At 43.0% G+C, this 19,989-nt stretch overlaps 1 protein-coding gene across 1 annotated transcript in view; it reads left to right on the top strand.

The window, feature by feature from the left end:
- The window catches only part of SLC6A11 (solute carrier family 6 member 11), a 121,252-nt gene that overhangs the window by 56,874 nt on the left and 44,389 nt on the right, over nt 1–19,989 (top strand). Inside the window, exon 6 of the mRNA XM_054595889.1 lies at nt 2,346–2,480. Coding sequence (XP_054451864.1) covers nt 2,346–2,480 — 135 coding nt within the window. The remainder of the gene's footprint in view (nt 1–2,345; nt 2,481–19,989) is intronic.

Raw genomic sequence — 19,989 nt, 5'->3', positions numbered from 1 at the left:
GACATAAAAGTGGAAATTATTCAGTAAAAGCAATATATTTTTAGGATGACTTTTCATAGACGTAAGCTGGTCAACTGGGAGGATTCATTTTGAAGGAAGAGAATTAAGGATTTTCATGACATTCTTAAGGTCTATGATAGACTGTGCCTATGGAGGTAAGGGAAACGGAGATTTTATAGTATGTTAGTATTCTGGGCAGAAACCAACAACCCTATTGACTGCCAGCCTCTAATGTTTATTTTTATTAATATCAACTGTTGGTCTCTTATTATATATTTGACTTACAATCACCTTTTCTGGATTCCATTGTGTATGACAACAGGAGATTATACTGATCACATGACATGTCAATTGAGCTGATGGTTGATTTGGAAATGGGTGCTGCAGTTGGTGGGGTGGAGCTCTGAGTGGGCTGAGGATGGTGCCTCATTGTAGGTTAGAGACAGTGTCTGGATGAAATAATCTAGTCTACAACCGGTATCAGCTGAATCCAATAATACCTCCCCCTGCTGGCTCTTATTTCCTATTTTTGAGGACTGGCTTTAAGTCACTATCTTGTCACTTAGCAACCAAATGACTTATGTTTGTATTTGTACAAAGTATAGTATCTTACATTTTAGTTTGTAGTTTAAGTGCAAAGAAATATAAGTGGGTTGTTTTTATAGTCTTTTTGTCCCTTCAATCCCTCCTATATTATATGCAATACTATATTTAGTGTTTCTATTTCAATTTTTGTAGGATGTTAATTTACATAAAAATAAAATGAATACTAAAAGAAAAAACCCTAAGAGGAAATGCTGTATAAATGTAGTCATTTCTATTGTTACACATTAAGCACCTGGAAGGTAATAGGATTTTGTTTCCTTCCTCCTTCTGTCCCCATTTCCCAAACTTCTGTTCATCCTTTATAGGCCAACACCTAGACCACCTCCCTGGAGAAGCCCTCCCTGACTGCCCCTGTAGTGAGCTACTCCCTTCTCTGTGCTCCGCCATCCTTTACACTCCCATGATTGCATAATGCATCAATTATCTGTCTTTCTACCAGCGGGGAGGCCTCTTGAAGCAGAAACTTCTGTCCTGTGACTCATTCTTATTTGTACATTCTAGAGTCTAGCTCAGTCTTTGGTACATAAGATTATTATTGGTGTGTAAATAAGTAGGTGGATGAGTGAGTATATTAATAAATGAATAAATGGCATTAAGGACTGAACCACAGGTAAAAGAAAGCCTGGCTTGGAACGGGGTGAGAGGCTACTCTAGCACTAGAAGAATTAAGACTGTAGGTCTTAGAGAACAAGTTTTTTGTTTGGGGAATTAGAGTCCCTGCATTGTCTAAAAGCTTATACACATATGTGTGTCTGTGCACATTTGGGGGAAGTGGGGAGAGGGTCCATAGCTGTCATCAGATTCTCAGAAGTGTCTGTGGCTCCCAAATGTTAACAAGTTGCTGATCTAAACATCTGCAATAGGCAGGTCCACTGAGAGGAAGTAATCAAGTGATTGAAGGAAAGAATGCAATAAAAGAGAAAAAAGTCAAAACTGCCAGGAACACTGAGCCCTGTAGGGACATCAGGTGGGGGCCATGGTCCCAAGAATAGGAACTCCAATAGTCTGTGTTCCTGTCTTTCTAAGGTATTGCTCTGTCCTTCTAAGTATCTGTTTGTGAGAAAGCTCAGGGAAGGTTTTGTTTCTTTCACTGTCTTGATTCGTACACTGAATCCATGGGCTGAGGGAGCCTCTCAGGTTCATTGTCTTTAGTTATGTACCTCCAAGCAGACCAAATGGAAATGATCCCAGGCAAACACTGGGAAGCAAACACTGGCTCTTTCCTGCCCCAAACAGATTCCCTCTCCCCCTTCTCTCTCCTATCCTATCCCATCTCGTCCTTGGCTATGAAAACTTGCATTTCATTAGGAACAGTATTTTTCAAGAATGTGGACCTTGGCTTCTTGGTGAATTATAATGTGAATTTAGAGGGTCATGCAAGGTTTTTAAAAACAATGAAATAGTGTATGATAGAAAATATTGAGTATATCACATGTTAGAGTGAGTATAGTTTTGTGGAACTTCCTTTTTCAGCTCAATGTATACAGAGTTATGATATGTGTATTTCATTCTGTGGGTTGTGGTAAAAAAATGTCTGAAAAGCAATAATATCAAGCTTCATTATAAGATCCAACCCTTGAGAAGATAGTGGTAAGAGAGGGCTGGAGACTAGGCTGCTTAGGGGTTCACTTTTTGTTGCTACACCGGGAAGCCCTTTGCTCCCACCAGATGTTAGAGGCCTACCACATTCCCTACTGCTATGACCCCTTCTTGATTCTAGTCTCTCATCTCTTCGGCAGGTTGTATATGTCACCGCGACCTTCCCCTATATTATGCTTCTGATCCTCCTGATCCGAGGGATCACATTGCCTGGGGCCTCTGAAGGCATCAAGTTCTACCTGTACCCTGACCTCTCCCGGCTCTCCGACCCACAGGTAAGAGTTGTTTTCTTGGTGTACAGCTGCCCACTACACTGGGAAGCTTTCTGCAGACCCCTGATGCCAGCCACAGAGGCACAACAGCTGGTTGAGAGCAGTTAGAAGCCTGTGGATGCCTTCTAAGATTTATACATTTCAATGCATAGATTAAGTATATAGGAAATCAAATATAGTGAAATACAACCACCAAAGCATTAAAAAAGACAAATTTGTGGCATGGTAATAATATATGTGTTTCTTTATCAGTATATTGGATAGCAGGATCCATTAAGAGTTTGGATAATTTCTGTGATTTTGAGAGTAGATGACATTTGGAGGTATCTCTACTGTTAGAGGAAAATTTCTGGGATTTCTAGCGCTAACAGTATGGTGCTTTGTTGCCTGCAGTCACAATTGAGGGGAATGTTAAATTTCAGTTAGAGGTTAGTGAAGATAAAAACATACTTTTCCTTTATCCAAGATCACAGATCTCAGCAGCTATGCATCTCAGTGAGAGAAACTTGGTTTTTGTTGGCAACTGATTATCTTTGTAGGAATAGCTCACAGAAAGAAATAATTGGTGAAAACTGGCTGTCACTGGTAAGGTATTGCCTATCCTGAAAAGTGGATAGGAAATGCTTATGCCTAAGTTTCTGTAAGTGGGTAGGTATGTGGTGCTATGCCTGGGGTATGTTAGACAAGAGATGAAAGCAGAGCATCTTATGGCCCCAGGGTTCTCAACCTCTGCTACTTGTTAGAAGCTTGTGGGAAGGAAAATCCCACTTTTAAGAGCACAACTCAGACCAATTAAATTAAACTCTCAGGACTTGGTCTCAGGTATCAGTATCTTTTAAAGGTCCCCAGGTAATTCCAGTGTGTGAACATGATCAAAGATATTTGAGTGGGTGAGCGAGCACCCAGTTTTCTATTAAAACAAACATAGATCCTGTAGTAGAATTTGGAATCTGCATTCAGTAGAACATGAGGCTTGCAAAATATTTCAAGCCTATAATCTGTGACTTCAAGCCATCCCCTGTTAGGAGAACTTGGGTGGAAATATTCATGGAGTGCTAATTAGTACAACTCAGATGTACCTCATCACTGTGTGTTAAGGCTCACAATAGAGTGGCAGTGTGTGCTCACTTTTGTCTCAGTTTGCCATGCCATTAGGGGCCCCAGGTTCAGGGCGGCACTAGGCTCCTGAAGGCAGTATCCAGAATTGAAGGCAGAATCCCTAGGAAGAAGGAAATTAAGCTCCTGACTGTTGACCTTGCCCATTCCAGCCTCTGATGGCACAGGCTCAGTTGGAGAAGCAGTTTTAGAAAACCTGTTTCCAAAATCACTGGTCTGTGTATTTTTGTTAGATCGTCAAATTCTGCCTTAATCCAGGAGAGATGTTCTGTTCTTTCCTCTGCACACAGGCCTCCTTATCCTAGTCCTCAAGGTCAGTCAAGGTCCTGAGTATCACCCAGTTTCCACACCTGGCTGATCACTGGACTACCAGGAAATGTTAAAATGCAGATTCCAGGCCCCACCCCTGGAGATTCAGTTTCAGGGGTCTGAGTTGGTACCTGGGCATCATTAATAATTAAGAAGCTTCAGAGGAGATTCTAGTGATCAGAAAAATTTGAGAGGACCCCATGAACACCTTTGACCTTAGAGCCCTACAATATGCACATGTACACACACACATACCACCCACACTCAGAACAAAGGTGAGACCAGGAGTTCACCATTCAGAGTGTCTGCCATTATCATCCCAGAGTCCTATCATCTCCTTCCTTCTAGGCCTTAGCTCCCAGGCCAGCCCTTACCTGCAATGCCTCTGTCTACACAGACACGCCCTCTGTGTGTGTGTATGTGTCTCTCACCAGAAGAGCTCACAGGACTCAGAAGTAGTTACAGTCTCAGATGTGGTTTATTTCCATCAGCAGTGAGAGAAAAACACACATGAGGTAGAGCCTGAAAGAATTCACACACAGGGTTCCCATGTTCTCCTACCAGGAAGGGGTGTGCAGAACTTGCTTATACTTCCAGCAGCAAAATGCAGCAGCATGTGGGCAGTGTTTCTGCCCAGAGGAGCCTTCTTGGGACTCAGAATCCAAGTTTATAATGGGGATGTTTTATTAACTGCACAGGTACTTTTTGCCTGCACGATCAATCATAGTCCTTAGAATTTCAGGCTCTCAGAAGGAAAGCAGGTGTTTGCCATAAATCACCTTGTTGTACAAACAGTCCAGGCAGGATGGTACATCAGAATTCAGTGCCCACACAGACAAAACAACCAAATCACTTAGTACCACAGGGAACATCTTAGCAAGTTCCTAGACACCAGTCAAGAGTAATCCTGAAAGCAGGCCCTACTGGTGAGCAACATCGGGTGTGCCATGGTCATTCTTTCCTGCACACCTGCAAACCTAAAATATTTGCTGTTTGGCCTTTTCTGGAAAGAGTTTGCTGACTCCTGAGCAGGAGAGCCCTCAGACAACTCTGAGGGGATAATCAATGCACTCCAACCCCCACCTGACTCTCCACTCCATCATTGTTGCTCTCTACCTCTGCTGCCACCAGCCTGGTCCAGGCTGCCACCATCCCCCACTTGACAACTACAATAGTCTCTTAACTGGTCTTCCAGAAATGGCTCTTGATCCCTCTAGGCCACTCCCCAACAAGCCGCAGAGTGATTTTTTGAAATAGAAATCTGCTGAGCACCTCTTTGCTTAAATCCCTTCTGGGATTCCCTGTGGTCTTTGGAATAAGACCCAAATGCGGGGACTCCAAGGTACCTCATGAGCTGCTTTCTTGTAACATCTCCTGTTACTGTCTCCATCTTTCAGTTCATTCCAGATATTAGCCTCCTTTCTGCTTTAGGACCTTTGCACATGCTGTTTCTCTGCTGGGTACACTCCTTTCTTCCTCAGACTTTCCCTTCCCACCTTGTCTGACTAACATCCACTTATCCTTTAGGATTCAGTTTAAACATAACTTTGTCAAGCTAATCTTTCTCAATTGCCAATTATGGACTCCCCCCGCCCCCGCAGTATTCTGTACTTATTTTCCAAAGTACTGACCATGTTTTCAATGAAATATTTATATACTTTTGTGCATCTATGTATTACATATATGACTTATTTGTTTAATGTCCATGCATTTGCTCTACAGACCATTTCCTGAGTACCCACTCTGTATTAAAGATTAGTCTAGGTATTGGACATATAGCAGTAGACAGTGGAGAAAACAATGATACCTGCCACATGGGGTTTATATTCTAGCTGGGGAAGGAAGTAAACAAAATTAAATAGTAAAGCATAAAGTCCACTAGATGGTAACTGGGATCATAGAGACAAAATATGGCAATGAAGAGCAAGTGCTAGGGGAGAGGACTACAATTTTCCATCAGGATGACTGGAGAGGCCTCACTGAGAGGGCAGCTTAGAAGCAGGGCCTGTATCTACTTTGCCCACCACTGTGTCCCAGGCCCTCGCTAGCTTAGTGCCTGGTACTTAGTAAGTACTCAATAAATGTTTACGGAATGAATGTAAGAACCAGAACTATTTTGTTTTTTGAAGAAAGGTTCTGTTGCTTTAACAAAATTCTCTAAAAATCTCCAAATCCCTACATCTGTGAGCTGTACTAATTTTTGATTCTCCATCAGTGATGGCCAGGAAGTGTGTATATGTGTGTTTGTGTTTGTGTGTGTCTCCAAAAGCAACAGTGATAGCAGATTGTCTGGGGCTGAGATAAGGATACTGACCCCAAAGGGAAAGGAAAACAAGGCTCAATGTAGCCAGTGTTTTATGGAAGCTGCTGTGTGTTGCAGAAAGGGCCCAGCATGGCTAGAAAGGAAGGTGCGAGCAGCCCTGAGCCTGCTCTCAACCTGCTTGGGGGCTCAAAGGCTGGTGGCAGGGTATTCAGTCACGCTGAGTCTGAGAAGGGCTGTTGATGACTCCTCCAACTCTGGCAGCTGGTGCATCATGCAAGGTTTGTCTCAGTGTGCTGAGGGGAGGCAGCCTGTGACCCGGTCAGTAGAATCACAGTGCCCCGCCTAGAATGTCTAGTTGACTGAGAAACCCAGATCAGAGAGGCTGACCCACTTGCTTGTGGTCACACAGCAAATTAGCAATCCTATTATAACTTAGGGTTCCTGAGTTCTGGGTGGGAGAATTCCTAAATAAAGGGAGGTGAGATCTTAAGCTAAAATATAAATAAATAAATAAATAAAATAGAACAGATCCACACCACCCAATTTCAATGGTTCCCATTTGTGCATACCCCAGACCATAAGAAGCAGGAGAGTATAGGTTTCAATTCCTGCTCTCCCATTCCTGGCAGTATGGCCTCAAGCAATAAACCTCACTTTTATGGAGCCAAGTCTCCACTTCATAGAATGAGAATCACAGGTTGTATTTGCCTGTCCCATCACATGGCTATGAAAGTCAAGTACGATGACCCAACTGATGAAAGAGCTTTATTTCAATTTATAATTATTTACTTTAATGTACATTAGGAAAAAATCACATCAAAACCATGACTTCATAGCTCTTACTATTTAGGACGCAGCCAGGACTGAAAAAACATCCTGGGATAGTGTTAGGACTTCCGGTAGCCACGGGATCCCTCTGAGACAGCTGAGGCACAGTTCTCAAAGTTAGAGAAAAAAGGCCAGGAGAGCTGTCGGCTGGAAATATTTTACCAAGGGATCAATAAAAGGCTTGATTTTGTGTATCTTGGTAGTGTTCTTTTACCAAGTCCAGATTTTTTTTTTTTCTGAGTAATCATCTTGACTTAGTTTTCCATTTGCACTTCAGATTGCATCAGGGAGGAAAACTCCCAGAAAGCATCACCAGGCCTGGTTGTTTGGCTGGTCTGGGAGTGTGAAAACTCTAGTTTCTTGGTTGGGGATGATCAGAAGTTGTGGTGTTAAAGCCTCCTATGGCTGGGAGGGACTAAAGTGTTGATTCTGGAGCCACTGTGGGTGGAGAGATAGGAAGGGAGTATTTGGAGAAGGTGTGAAGACTGGTCAGAGGGTGACTCCAGGACATGTTCAGATCTCCTGCCCCTGAACCCTGTCAGTCCCCTGGGCTCTTCCATCCAGTCTTTGGGAGTAGGGAGGTGGTCTCAGATAGTGAGATGAGCACACAATATGTAGAATGAGTTGGATCCCCTTCTTCCCTAGGAGCCCACAGTTGGATGAGATTGGAGTTTCTCATCCTTTCTTTTGGACTTTTGAGGGCGGATAGCTGATGTTGCAGGCATTAGAAGAACCTCCAAGGTGCCTTGTCTCTCCTGCAGCCTGAAGAACCAGCCCTGTCCTGGGGCCCCAGTAAGAGCTGTGCAGGTTGCATGTTACCATCAGAGCTTTACTTCTTCACAAAGGTGGTTGGGTTTCGTGAAGTCTGGGGCCTGGGGTAGGAGAGCTGGTGCCTTTTCCAGTCGCAGGGGGCAGAGAGGCAATCATCCACAGGAGGAAGACAGTCCCCAGGGTGCCTTTCTGCCCCAAAAGGCCTTCTTCCTGAATCCCAACCAGTGATCAGGAGCTCAGTGCAGCTCTGTGGCCTCTCCCTGATTCAGGATCTCCATTTCAGTCCTGGCCCAGTTCCCCTCCTTTACAGCTTACAGGGGCTCAGACACAGGCATTCGCTGGTCATTTACACTTCTATAGGGACACTGGGTGCCTGACTGGTGCAAAGCTCCTGGGTGCTTAGACAAGGGAAGCTTCACTTTGAGGGTCTCTCCTGGCCTTTTTGGGCTTGTGTGGCAGGGATTGCACATGAAGGCTGATTAAAATTTGGGCCAGAGCGTGGGTGAATTCCTAGTGACGCTTTCCTTCTTTCTCCCGAGCAAGTGAGGCCAGAGAACTCCAAAAAGCATGCAAAGAATGCTCACCTGTGGGGGTCCTGGGAGTGAGGAGACTACCTTCCTTACAGTGTAACTGTGAGGTCAAGAGAGACAGCCATCAAAGTTGTGTTAAGGTGTAAAAAGCTGTGTGCAGTGAGGGATTCCTGAGCCATATGTTTAAAGTCGCACCCCCTTAATCCCACCCACACATCCTGTCCACTTTACCCATTTTGGTTTTCTCAGAGACACTTGCCAGCATCTCAGACACTTTTGTACCAGTCCCTTTACTGACTAGGATGCAAGCTGCATGAGGGCAGAGAATTGACCTGTTAGGTTCACTATCAGGTCTCCAGTCCCTAGAGCTCTGCTTGCCAACAGTAAGAACTTAGTAAATATTTTTTTGAATGAAAGAATGAACTACAATTTCTGGCAGAGTCTCTATGTACCGTGACATAGCATATACTGCAGTTGTCATTTGGCAATCCAGAAAGAAGGGTTTTTGGTGCCGTGGAATCTGGTGTCGAGGGAAGGGAATTTGAGTCACTTTACTGCCATTGACTAGCTGGGTGGCCTTCAGCCTGTCCCTTTATCTTTCTGGGTCTCAGGGCTCTCACTTGACTGTTGGGGAAAGAGTGTCTGCCACACGGGATAGCTGTGAGGCAAGTATACATGTGAATGTGAAAGCTCTTCTAGTCCTTATTTTTGGTGCCCGTACCTGAGCCTGGCACGCAGTAGGGCTCCAGGAATACTGTTGATGTTCCTCATTTTGCCTCTGTGTTGCTGGTATTGGACAGGACGGAGTCAGAGTCCTGCAGCCCAAGGGTAAGGCTTTGAACTCGGAACCAAGTGCCTTTATTGTAGATCCAATAAATTAAGTTTCTCATCAAGAACTTGAAGCAACACAGCAGCTGGCCGCCTTTGTCCCCTGGAAATTTGCATTCCGTGGTCTGTTATAAGCTTCTAAACATCTATTTGTCTTCACTGTCAGCTCTGTGTTCTCTCTGAAGTGTGAAGTGCTTCCACTCATTTTTCTCTCAAATTTTTATTTTCTGTCTTTTCAGTCTTTGGGGAATGGAGGGGCTCTTGCAGGAAATCACATTTTCCCTGCCCTAGATTCCTGCTACTCTCACTCATCATTGTGTTTCAAGTGTGTGTTTTCAGGCAAGAATAGAAAGGCCTGTCAGGGATCCAAATCGTGGGGTCGGCTTTCCCAAGGCATGCACACGTCCCCCAAGTGGGCCTTCTCTGTGGATGGACCCTGAGCCTGCAGCTAAGATGTCCAAATCCTGGGGAGGGGGTAAAATGATGCCCCAACAGTGAGAGTACCTCAGAACAGCAAACATCCCCAACCTCCCCATCCCACAGAACAAATGAAGAAAAACAAGACCTTGGTTTAAAACCCTACCTGTCGAACCTCTTGGAAGTGACTGTTGAATTGCTGCCACCTGGTGGCAGTGTAGTCTGATTCCAGGCAAGGATCCAAGGAAAAATGGGCCTCTTGGCTACTGGACTGTCAAATTAAAATGTACAAAACTGACATCGATTTAGGGACATTGGATATGTTTCTGAAAATATTGCAAACCTCACTGACGTAGGAACCACACCCTGGAACTGGAAATCTCCTAAGGTTTCCTTTCGGCGCATTTGATTCTGGGTTAGGGTCACTGTTCCACTCAGTACCAGGCACTGGGGTTGCAGAATCAGATTACATGTGGTTCTTGTCTTCAAGGAGATGACAGTCTCTTGGGAAAGACATACATTTAAGTCAGTGATGACAGTGGTGACGGGTTGGAATTCATTTGGCACAAGTGGGCTCCTTTAAGTCACCGGGTAAATTCCTCATGTTAGAGAAATGCATTACTGATCTAACCTCCAGTGCACTTAAAGAAAGGTAGTAAATGCTTCTTTTTTTTTTCTTGATTGCTTGAAATTCTTTAAGAGTTGCTTGTCTGTGAAATCAGAATTCCTATACACACCACTGAGATTGTGTACATCACTGGGGCACCTCATTAAATTCTTTCAGCCACAGATTTAGTCAAGGTGAAGTTTTGTGATTTTTATTCCCAGTAGCTTCAGCAGCACCTTCTTAATCTTCAGTCATAGTGGTTGAAGAGTTGTTTGAATAGAGTAGAGATACTAGTTATTTCTTGATGGCTGACTATGTCAGGTCTTGTGCTTGATAAACTCATTTAATATATGACTTAATCAGCAAGTAATTTTCAGTTGAAAATTATATTCTAGATTCTAGAAAATTATATTATATTCTAGATAAAGGGCTAAAGTGCTATATAATTAAATTCTGTGACCAACAAGTCAAGTCTGTAAGGTCCTATCTCATAGGTGGTGAGAATTTGAAAACCTATATCCTAAAGGTTGTACAGAAGAGGGGACTGAAGCTTTAAGAGGTTAAAGCTCTTGCCTCATGCTTGCACAGGTAGCAGTTGAACAGGTGAGCCTGACTTAGTCATGTAATGAATCGATGAAGTGCTGAAGCTCTCTGATATATCTGATTTTTCTGGGCTTGCTCTGGCCCTTCCCAGCCCTGCGTTGGCAATCCGGGCTGTGGAGTCTTTGAGCATTCCAGGTCTACATAGATGCTGTGAAAGAATTCTAGAATCTCAGCACTGGTTGGATTTAGTCCCTATCCAGTGCATGTATCCCCTCTGTAGTAACCTGGTCAGCTGCCAATAGGTCCCTCCTATGACAGGGAATCCCTTCACCTCTACTTTGGGACAGTTCTTTACTCTTCTGGTTCACAATATTGAAGCATTCATTCATTCTTTCATTCACTTATTTTTTTTTATTGACTTACTTTAATTTGTCAGTCCCCCACTTTGCGAATATCCACCAAGGGTGAACACACAATTCAAATGGAGCCTAAACAACTGAGGCACTGGGCAGCCTCCTCTGGGTTAATAGAATAGCCTGCAAGTTGGACTCCACCCTCCCAGGTGGGCCTCTAACTCACTGCTACTCCCTTCCTCACATAGAAGACTGAGGGAGCTTGGAAAAAGGAATCTCTGGTTATGCAAATTCCTGTTGCTGTTCTTTGAAAATATTTTCCTTTATTGCTTTGAATATATTTACAATAGCCACTTTAAAGACTTTGCTAAGTCTAACATTTTCTTTAGAATGTGGATTATATTTTCCTATTGTTTTTTTGTTGTTGTTGCATGTCTGGAGTTTTTTCGTTGTGTGGATTGTAATTGAATATTGTGGATATTGTTTCATAGATGCTCTGGATTCTGTTATCTTCCTCTGAAGAGTGTTGGATTTTATTTTAATAAGTGGTTCAATTACTGGCCACCTTAAATTTATATAGTTTCAACTGTATGTTATTTAGTGTAGATCCCAATCTGTTTTCCAAGATTGTCTAACTTAATAAGACTCCATAGGACTTATTAGGATTCTAAGTTTTGTCACCCTTGTAAATCTTGATAGGGCATACCTTTAGGCTTTATTAGGGTGAGTCCTGAGTAGCTCTTACTCTAGAGTGATGGTTCTCAACCTGGGAAATTTTGTCTCCCACGAGATATTTGGCATTGCCTGGAAATAGTTTTGATTGTCACAACTTGAGGTAGAGGGCTACTGGCATCTAGTGAGTAGAGGCCAGGGATACTCCTAAATATTCTACAATGCACAGGACAGTTCCCACAACAAAGAATCATTCAGCCCAAAGTATGCATAGTGCCATGGTAGAGAAACCCTACCCTACGGCATGGTTCCTGCTCCTAAGGAGAGGTCTTTCCGTGTCTTAGCTGGGTTCCAAGCATGAATACTTGTTGTTGACCAGATCTGTCTACTCTAGCAAGTTCTGGGAGCCCCAGTTCCCTGGTAGTGCTCTTTACTTGGTAGTGTCCAGCCTCTAGTGTCTCTATTGTAATCTCAACCCCATAACAGCACTATCTGGAAAGCCTTGGGTGGTTTCATCCTGCATGGTTATAACTGATGGATAGATGGGGTCCCTGCTTTACACAGCTCCCCCTTTTTGGTGCCCCACACTATAGATTTCAGCTATTTCAGCTGCCTTATAGTCTGGTCCTGCTTCTTCAGCTTGGTGAGATTATGTGTTCTGCTCTGATTGGGCTTCATCTCTTATCCCTAGGAGCAGGGCTGGGCAAACCCTATTGGAGGGGGTCCCATATCTCAGGGATAGTAGTCTTGCCCTGCATGTTATCCACTGCCAGAAAACAGTTGCCTCATGTATTTTGTTTGCTCTGTTTGTAGCTTATGGCAGGAAGGCCATTCCTTTACCAGCCACTCAGTCAGTCATAACCAGAAGCAGAAGTCTGACTCTCCTGCTTATAATGTTCCCTACCCCCCCCCCCCAATCCCTGGTAGCTTCCGCTTACATTAGGATTCAAGTCCAGACTATTCACCATGGCCAAGGTGAAGGAGCCCTGCGTGGCCTGGTCCCATCTCCCAATCAGCCCTGGATATCCCAGGCTATTTCCTGCCACAGGTCCTGTCTGCCTGGATCACTGTTCCCTTAGATATTCTCATGGCCAGCTCCCTCTCACGCTGCAGGTCTTGGCTCCAAAGCCTGGTCATCTCTGACCAGCTGAGCTCAAATACCCCCAATAAACCCCATGACTTTAATCAAGCTCCTGTTTTGTTTTATTTTATTCATGGAGCTGATAGCTGTCTGAAGAAATCTTGTGTTCATTTGTTGACATGTTCACTGTTAGTATCCCCCCTGTTAGTCAGCTCCATATAAGCAAAGAAATTGTTTGTCTTGTTTACTATGGACTCCCTGGTACCTGGTACCTGGCACAGAGCATGGTGCATGTTAGGCTCCCAGTCAATATTAGATGTGTGTCTAGGTAGATGAGTGGATGGGTGGGTAGGTGGATGCCATATGGTATATAGTTAAGAGGACTGAAGTCAGAGAAGAACAAAATTATTTCCAATTGCCCATCCCAGAGAAGACATTATGAAACAGGTAGCCTTTGATTTGGTCCTTGAAGGATGGGGAATGGAAGGCTATTTGGAGATAAGCAAAGACCAGGGAGTACATACATAAATGGTGTGGCTGCAGGACAAGTTTTGTGAGAGAGAATCACACATAAGAAATAGATTGAGACAGCAGACTAAGGCCCCTTCAATTGAGAATCTTGGGTGCCAAGCCCAAGGAGTTTAAGACTTTATTTAGTGGTCAGTAGGGACCGGTTGAATCTTTCTGGGCATGAAGTTGAAAGCTGTGACTTCAGAAGATTATTCAGACAAGAAAGGTCCAACAGAGCTTGGCAGCAGAGAGTCTGAGTCAAACAGAGATACATTTAATGCCTGCCTCTTCTCCCTCACCTACTGTGTGACTTTGAGCAGGTGGCCCACCTGCTCTGAGTCTCAGTCTCCTCTCACAAACTTCTAGAGTGCAGATCCAACCTTTTACTCATCTTCTGTCCTTCTAGATGTGATAAGATTAGATGAAATAGCACGTGTAAATATCTCCAGGTGCAGAAAGAGTGAGAAAATAGAGTGAGTTTGGAAAATAGAGTGAAGAGAATAGGAGCTGAGGAAGTTTTATGATGTTGTAGGGGATGTGAGAGGAGCCCTCCAGCTGTGATGTCACAGGTTTATGGGCAAATATGATTGAGTTAGTGCTATTGCGTGACCTTGTCTAATGACTCCCAGAAGCCCAACTGGCGCTGCAGAGAAAAGAGACAAAAGGTTGCCAGTACACATTCAGGATGCACCTACTATGTGCCAGGCCTGCCTGTAAGGTGGGAGTATGAGGGACGAATCAGGCCACGTGTTTTCCTCAAGGACTTTGTAGTCTTTTAGGGGACAGAGGTGTCACAGGGGTGGCCACAGCAGGGGCTGGCAAGAGCCGTGGAGAATGGTGGCCCCAGCTGCCCCAGCACAGAAAAGGAACAATTGCAAGCCTGTCTTCGGGGATTCTTAGCTGTTGTGGGTTTTTTTGTGTGTGTGTGTTTGTTTCTATTTTGTTGTATTTTAGAATTCTAACCTTACATTCATTCATTCCGGAAATGTTGTTGAGCACCTACTATAAGCCAGGCATTGCCTAGGTCTTTGCTTTTCAAATGAATCAATGGAAATATACAAAGTATCCACTCTTACCACATATTTGCTGGGCTCTGTGGGAGTCGGGTGGAGGGGGTGGAGGAAGTGTTCTAGGAAAGGAGTTTTTAATTGGGGGAGAGTCTTTGGCCTCTCCATGTCTAAAGTGGGACACAAATTGTGTGCATTAAGTATTTTTATATACTTATATAAAAATAAATATATATTTATATGTAAAATTACTCTTTATATGTAATTACTTACATATATAAATTTTTAAAGGTTTTATTTATTTATAGAGGGGGAAGGGGAGGGGGAAAGAGAGGGAGGTAAATGTCAATGTGTGGTTGCCTCTCGCGCGCCCCCTACTGGGGACCTGACATGCAACCCAGGCATGTGCCCTGACTGGGAATTGAACCAGTGATCCTTTGGTTCGCAGGCCAGCACTCAATCCCCTGAGCCATACCAGCCAGGGCTAAAATTTTATATATAAAAAATATTCATACATATATAATTTTATAGATTATACTATTACAGTTGTCCCATTTTTCCCTCTTTGCCCAACTCCACCCAGTATCCCCCATTCCCTCCAGCAACTCCCCACCCCCTTAGTTCATAGCCATGGCTCATGTATATAAGTTCTTTGGTTACTCCCATTTCCTATACTGTTCTTAACAGCCCCCTGTATTCCATACCCACCAATTTGTACTTCTGAATCCCTGCACCTTTCCCCCCATTCTCCTCCTTCCCCCTCCCAAATGATAACCCTCCAAACAAACTCCATATCTAGAATTCTGTTTCTGTTCTGCTTGTTTCCTTAGTTTGTTTTTTAAATTCAGTTGTTGATGGTTGCACAGTTATTGCCATTTTAATGTTCATAGTTTTGATCTTCTTTTTCATAAATAAGTCCCTTTAACATTTCATATAATAATGGCTTGGTGATGATGAACTCCTTTGGTTTTTTCTTGTCTGGGAAGCACTTTATCTGCCCTTAGATTCTAAGTGATAGCTTTGCCAGATAGAGTAATCTAGGTTGTACATCCTTGCTTTTCATTTCTTTGAATACCTCTTGCCAGTCCCATGTAGCCTGCAAAGTTTCTTTTGGGAAATCAGTGGATGACAGTCTTATGGAACTCCTTTGCAGGTAACTCTCTGCTTTTCTCTTATTTTTTCTAAGATTCTCTCTTTATCTTTAAACTTTGGCATTTTACTTATCATGTGTCTTGGTGTGGTCCTCTTTTGGTCCAACTTGTTTGGGACTCTGTGTTTCCTGGAGTTGTATGCCTATTTCCTTTGCCAAATTAGGGAAGTTTTCTTTCATTATTTTTTTCAAATAAGTTTTCAATTTCTTGCTCATCCTCTTTGCCTTGCACCACCCCTATGATGCGAATTTTGGTGTGTTTGAAGTTGTCCCAGAGGCTGCTTAGCCTATCTGTGTTTGTTTGTTTGTTTTTTAATTCTTTTTTCTTCTTGCTGTTCTGATTGGTTTTTTTTTTCTGCCTTATGTTCCAAATCATTGATTTGATTCTTGGCTTCATCCAATCCATTGTAAATTTTTCTTAATTTCACTTATTGCAAACTTTACTTCTGCCTGGGTCTTTTTCATGCTGCTGAAGTACCCAGTGAGTTCCTTGAGCATCATAATAACCAGTGTTTTGAACTTTGCATCTGATAGATTGCTTATCTCCACTTTGTTTAATTTTTTTTTCCAGAGTTTTGTTATGTTCTTTCATTTGAGCTGTATTTCTTTGTTTCCTCATTTTGACAACTTCCTTGTGTTTGTTTCTATGAATTAGGTAGAGCTGCTTTGACTCCCTGTCTTAGTAGCATCGCCTATTGTAGAAAAGCGCACCCATAATTTGGATAGGACAGAGTCTTAGGTAATCGCCAGGGTGGGGCAACCCATGTGAACCAGGTTGATGGAGTCTCAGATATGGTGTCTCTGTTCTGTGGCTCTGTGTGAGGGAGGGCTCAGAAAAGGGTCAATGGCTGCTGACTGGCCTCTGGGGTTTTGTCCAGGGGGAAGCTGTCCCCCAGCTCTCATCCTGATGCCAGACACTTCAGTTTCTGCCCATATGCCACTGGTTCCCTTCAGCTGCTGCCCCAGTTCTGGACCCCAGAGGGAGTGAGTCTGTATAAGTCCTAAGTCCATTTTGGGCCCTTTAAGAGGAGACCCCTGAGAATTCCAGTTTCTTCTGCCACCCCAACCCCCACTGGTTTTACAGCCAGAAGTTATGGAGACTTATCTTCCTGGCACTGGAATCCTGAGCTGGGTGGTCTGGTGTGGGGCTGGGATCCCTCACTCTCAAGGTATCCCTCCAGACTTTTATCTACCACATGTAGTTGTGGGACCGCCCATTCTGGGTCTCTGCATCTCTGCCCTTCCTGCCCACCTGGATGAATGTGACTTCTTTAATGCCTTGGTTGTTGGATTTCCATACAGCTCAATTTTCTGATGACTCTGGGTCATAGTTGTTTTGTATTTTAGTTATAATATTTGCTACGGTTGTGCGAGGAGGTGAGCCATGTTTACCTATGCCTCCGTCTTGGCTGGAAGACCTGAGCATATTCTCTTTTAATTAATCAACTTTTAAAAGTAGTTTTAACTTTATAGAATATTAAGCAGAAGATATAGAGAGTTCCCATATACCTCCCAACCCCCCCCCCAGTTTTCCCTATTATTAACATCTTACATTCATGTGGTACATTTGTTACATCAATTGATACATTATTGAAACATTATTATTAACTAAATAAGTAGTTTACATTAGGGTCCTCCCTCTGTGTTGTACATTCTATGGGTTTTGACAAATGCATAATATACTTTATCCATCATTATGGTGTCATGCAGAATAGTGTCACTGCCTTAAAAACCCTAGTGCTCCACCTAGTCATCCTTCCTCCTTCTTTCCCAAACCACTGGCAACCATGGATCTTTTTGTAACCTTTCAAATTGGCTTCTTTCACTTAGGAGTATGCATTTATAGTTCCTGCACCTTTTCTTTTTATCACTGACTGATATTCCATTGTCTCGATGTACCACAGTTTGTTTATCCATTCACCTATTGATAGACATCTTGGGTACTTTCACATTTGGCAATTATATATAAAATTGCTATAAACATTTGTGTGCGCATATTGTATTAGCATGTTCTTCTTAAAAAGAGTTCATCCACCCCCCAAAATTGAGATCCCTGTTGAGCTTTAGATACAGTGTGGGGTTTACCATTAGACTCCTTGGATTTGAGTCATGGCTCATTCACTTACTGTGTAGTAACCTCAGGCAAATTAGTTAGCCTTTCTGTGCCTTGATGACCTCATCTGTAAAAAGGGTTGTTGTGAGAATTAAATAGATAATGCTCATTAATGGTGGGCATACTTTGTGTCTAGTGCATAGGAAATGCTCAATAAATGTTAGCTATTTTTTCTTTAAGAGATGAATATGTCCTTTTATATTATTTTCTTGACCAAACTTCAGGAATTTTTGTGGCACTGCATAGCATGAACTGATCGAACCCATCCTGTTCTCAGAATATGTTTTTAAAAGCCTATAGAGAACAGATAGGGCAAAAAGAGAAGATACAGATTTGAATGTAAGCTATTACTATGCCAACTGTCATTGTGCATATAGGCAGAGCTAACTGACATTTCAAGACAACTGTCTAAAACTATATGACTGCAAGTGTGATCCCCAAACCAGGAGCAGCATCAGCTGTATTTAGGAGCTTGTTAGAAATGCGAACTCTAAGGCCCCATCCCAAACCTGCTCCATCAGAGTGCGCATTTTGGCAACATCACCCTCTGGTTTATATAATATGGAAATTGAGGAGCGCTAATCTGAGAGCATTTAGGGTCAGCTGAGACCTGTCAGACACACCAATACGTGTTGTGGTCAGAAGAGGCAGAGATGCTGGGCCATGAACAAGAAGGATTTGCTGGCTGTTGGGGCCACCCACCTGTCTGCGCTCACACTCCAGGGAAGAGGAAAGGAGAGCTCACTCCAGGGATTTCTGCAAAGGCAGACCCCTCACTCGTGGGATTATTTGCGAATGAGATTGATTCTTTCAAGGACTGCCACCCTCTAGAACTATAATGTCCAATATGGAGACCATAAGCCACATCTAACTCCTTAAAGTAATTGAAACTAAATAAAAGTTAAAGTTTGGTTCCTGTTTCACTAGTTAAATTTCAGTTGCTCAATAGCTACAAGTGGTGAGGGGCTACCATATTGGACAGAGATGATGCAAAATATTTCCATCATTGCAAAAAATTTCTATCAGACAGTAGTGCTATAAAGGGAAAAAGGCCCAGGAAGCAGGAGAGTCTGTGGAAACTGAAACTCAAATTGTAACTGGTACTTAGAAATGGAGCACTGACTCCCAGCTTTCTGAAGGCATGCTATTGTGGGTTTTCCTTCCTCTACCCCTTAGGGGCCTGGTTATTTTCAGAAAAGTTCAAAGAATGCCCATTGAAGAGTTAGGACCAGAACTGGGGCCACATGCATCTTGGGCAGAAAGGACTGCAACAGAAGGTCCCTCTGTGAAGTGCTGACAAGTGTGTGATAGCTGCACATGCAGTGGCCTCGGGCTTGGAAGAAAGGATCTCCCTCTAAAGACAGTGGAAAGACAGATATGGGTGCTGAGTTAGATTGACTTTTAACTAGCTTTGCCTTCTTTCTGAACAAGAAAATATTATAAGACACAAATTTTCCTCCAAATTCCACACTCCCCCATTGTTCTTATTATTTGCCACTTTTTTCATACTGCCTTATTAACTTTTAGAGTTGATACTTACTTGGATTTACAAAGTGTTTACAAATTTCTTTGCTCTCTATTTTCACTCCTTTCTACTGGATTAAATTCCCTTCCTGTTAAAGTACATCCTTTAGGAGTCCTTTCAGCAAAGTCTGTGGGAACTAAGGTCTCTTAGTCTGTATATGTCTGAAAGATATTTATTTCACTATCACCCTTTTGTGTAAAAGATTTTCTTTATTTTTAAAGAGAGGGAAAGGGAGAGCGAAAGAGAGGGAGAGAAATATCACTGTGAGAGAGAAATATCAACTGGTTGACTCTCATATCCTCCCCAACTGGGGAGCAAACCTGAAACCCAGGTATATGCCCTGATAGGAATCAAACCAGCAACATTTTGATTTGTGCAATGATGCCCAACCAGCTGAGCCACACTGGTCAGTTCTCTCTATCACTCTTGAATGGCAGTTTGGCTGGGTATGGAATTCTAGGATGGTAATTTTAAAATTACAGTTTAAACTTGGGGGCCCACATTGCAGGAATAGTGTGATCACATTCACACCTGGCACTTCCTTGTTGAGTCCTGGGCTGAGGGGCCCTTTTCTAACATCTCATTCACTGTAGGACAGTACTTTTCTGGATCCTGGCTTTTTACAGTAATCCCACTTGGCTTTTTATCATGCTCTGAGCTATAATCTTAGCCCTGTCCTCTAGGAGGAATTTAAATCTCAGTCTCTCAGGCTTCTGTCTGCTTATATATCACCATGAGTTGCTGAGACTATTCTTCCTCTTCATCTCTTAGCTTTGACTTCTTTCATTTCTGGCATCTGGGATAACTTTCTATGTTCCTTTCAAAGAAGGCTATGAATTTAAAATTATTATTATGTTTTATAATGATATTTTCTGTTAAAATGTTTAAA

The sequence above is a fragment of the Pteronotus mesoamericanus genome, unplaced genomic scaffold (genome assembly GCF_021234165.1).
Source record: "Pteronotus mesoamericanus isolate MK-2021 breed Mesoamerican mustached bat unplaced genomic scaffold, CSHL_Meso_final scaffold_54, whole genome shotgun sequence".
NCBI classification, from domain to species: domain Eukaryota; kingdom Metazoa; phylum Chordata; class Mammalia; order Chiroptera; family Mormoopidae; genus Pteronotus; species Pteronotus mesoamericanus.
This window is presented reverse-complemented; position numbering and strand designations above follow the sequence as displayed.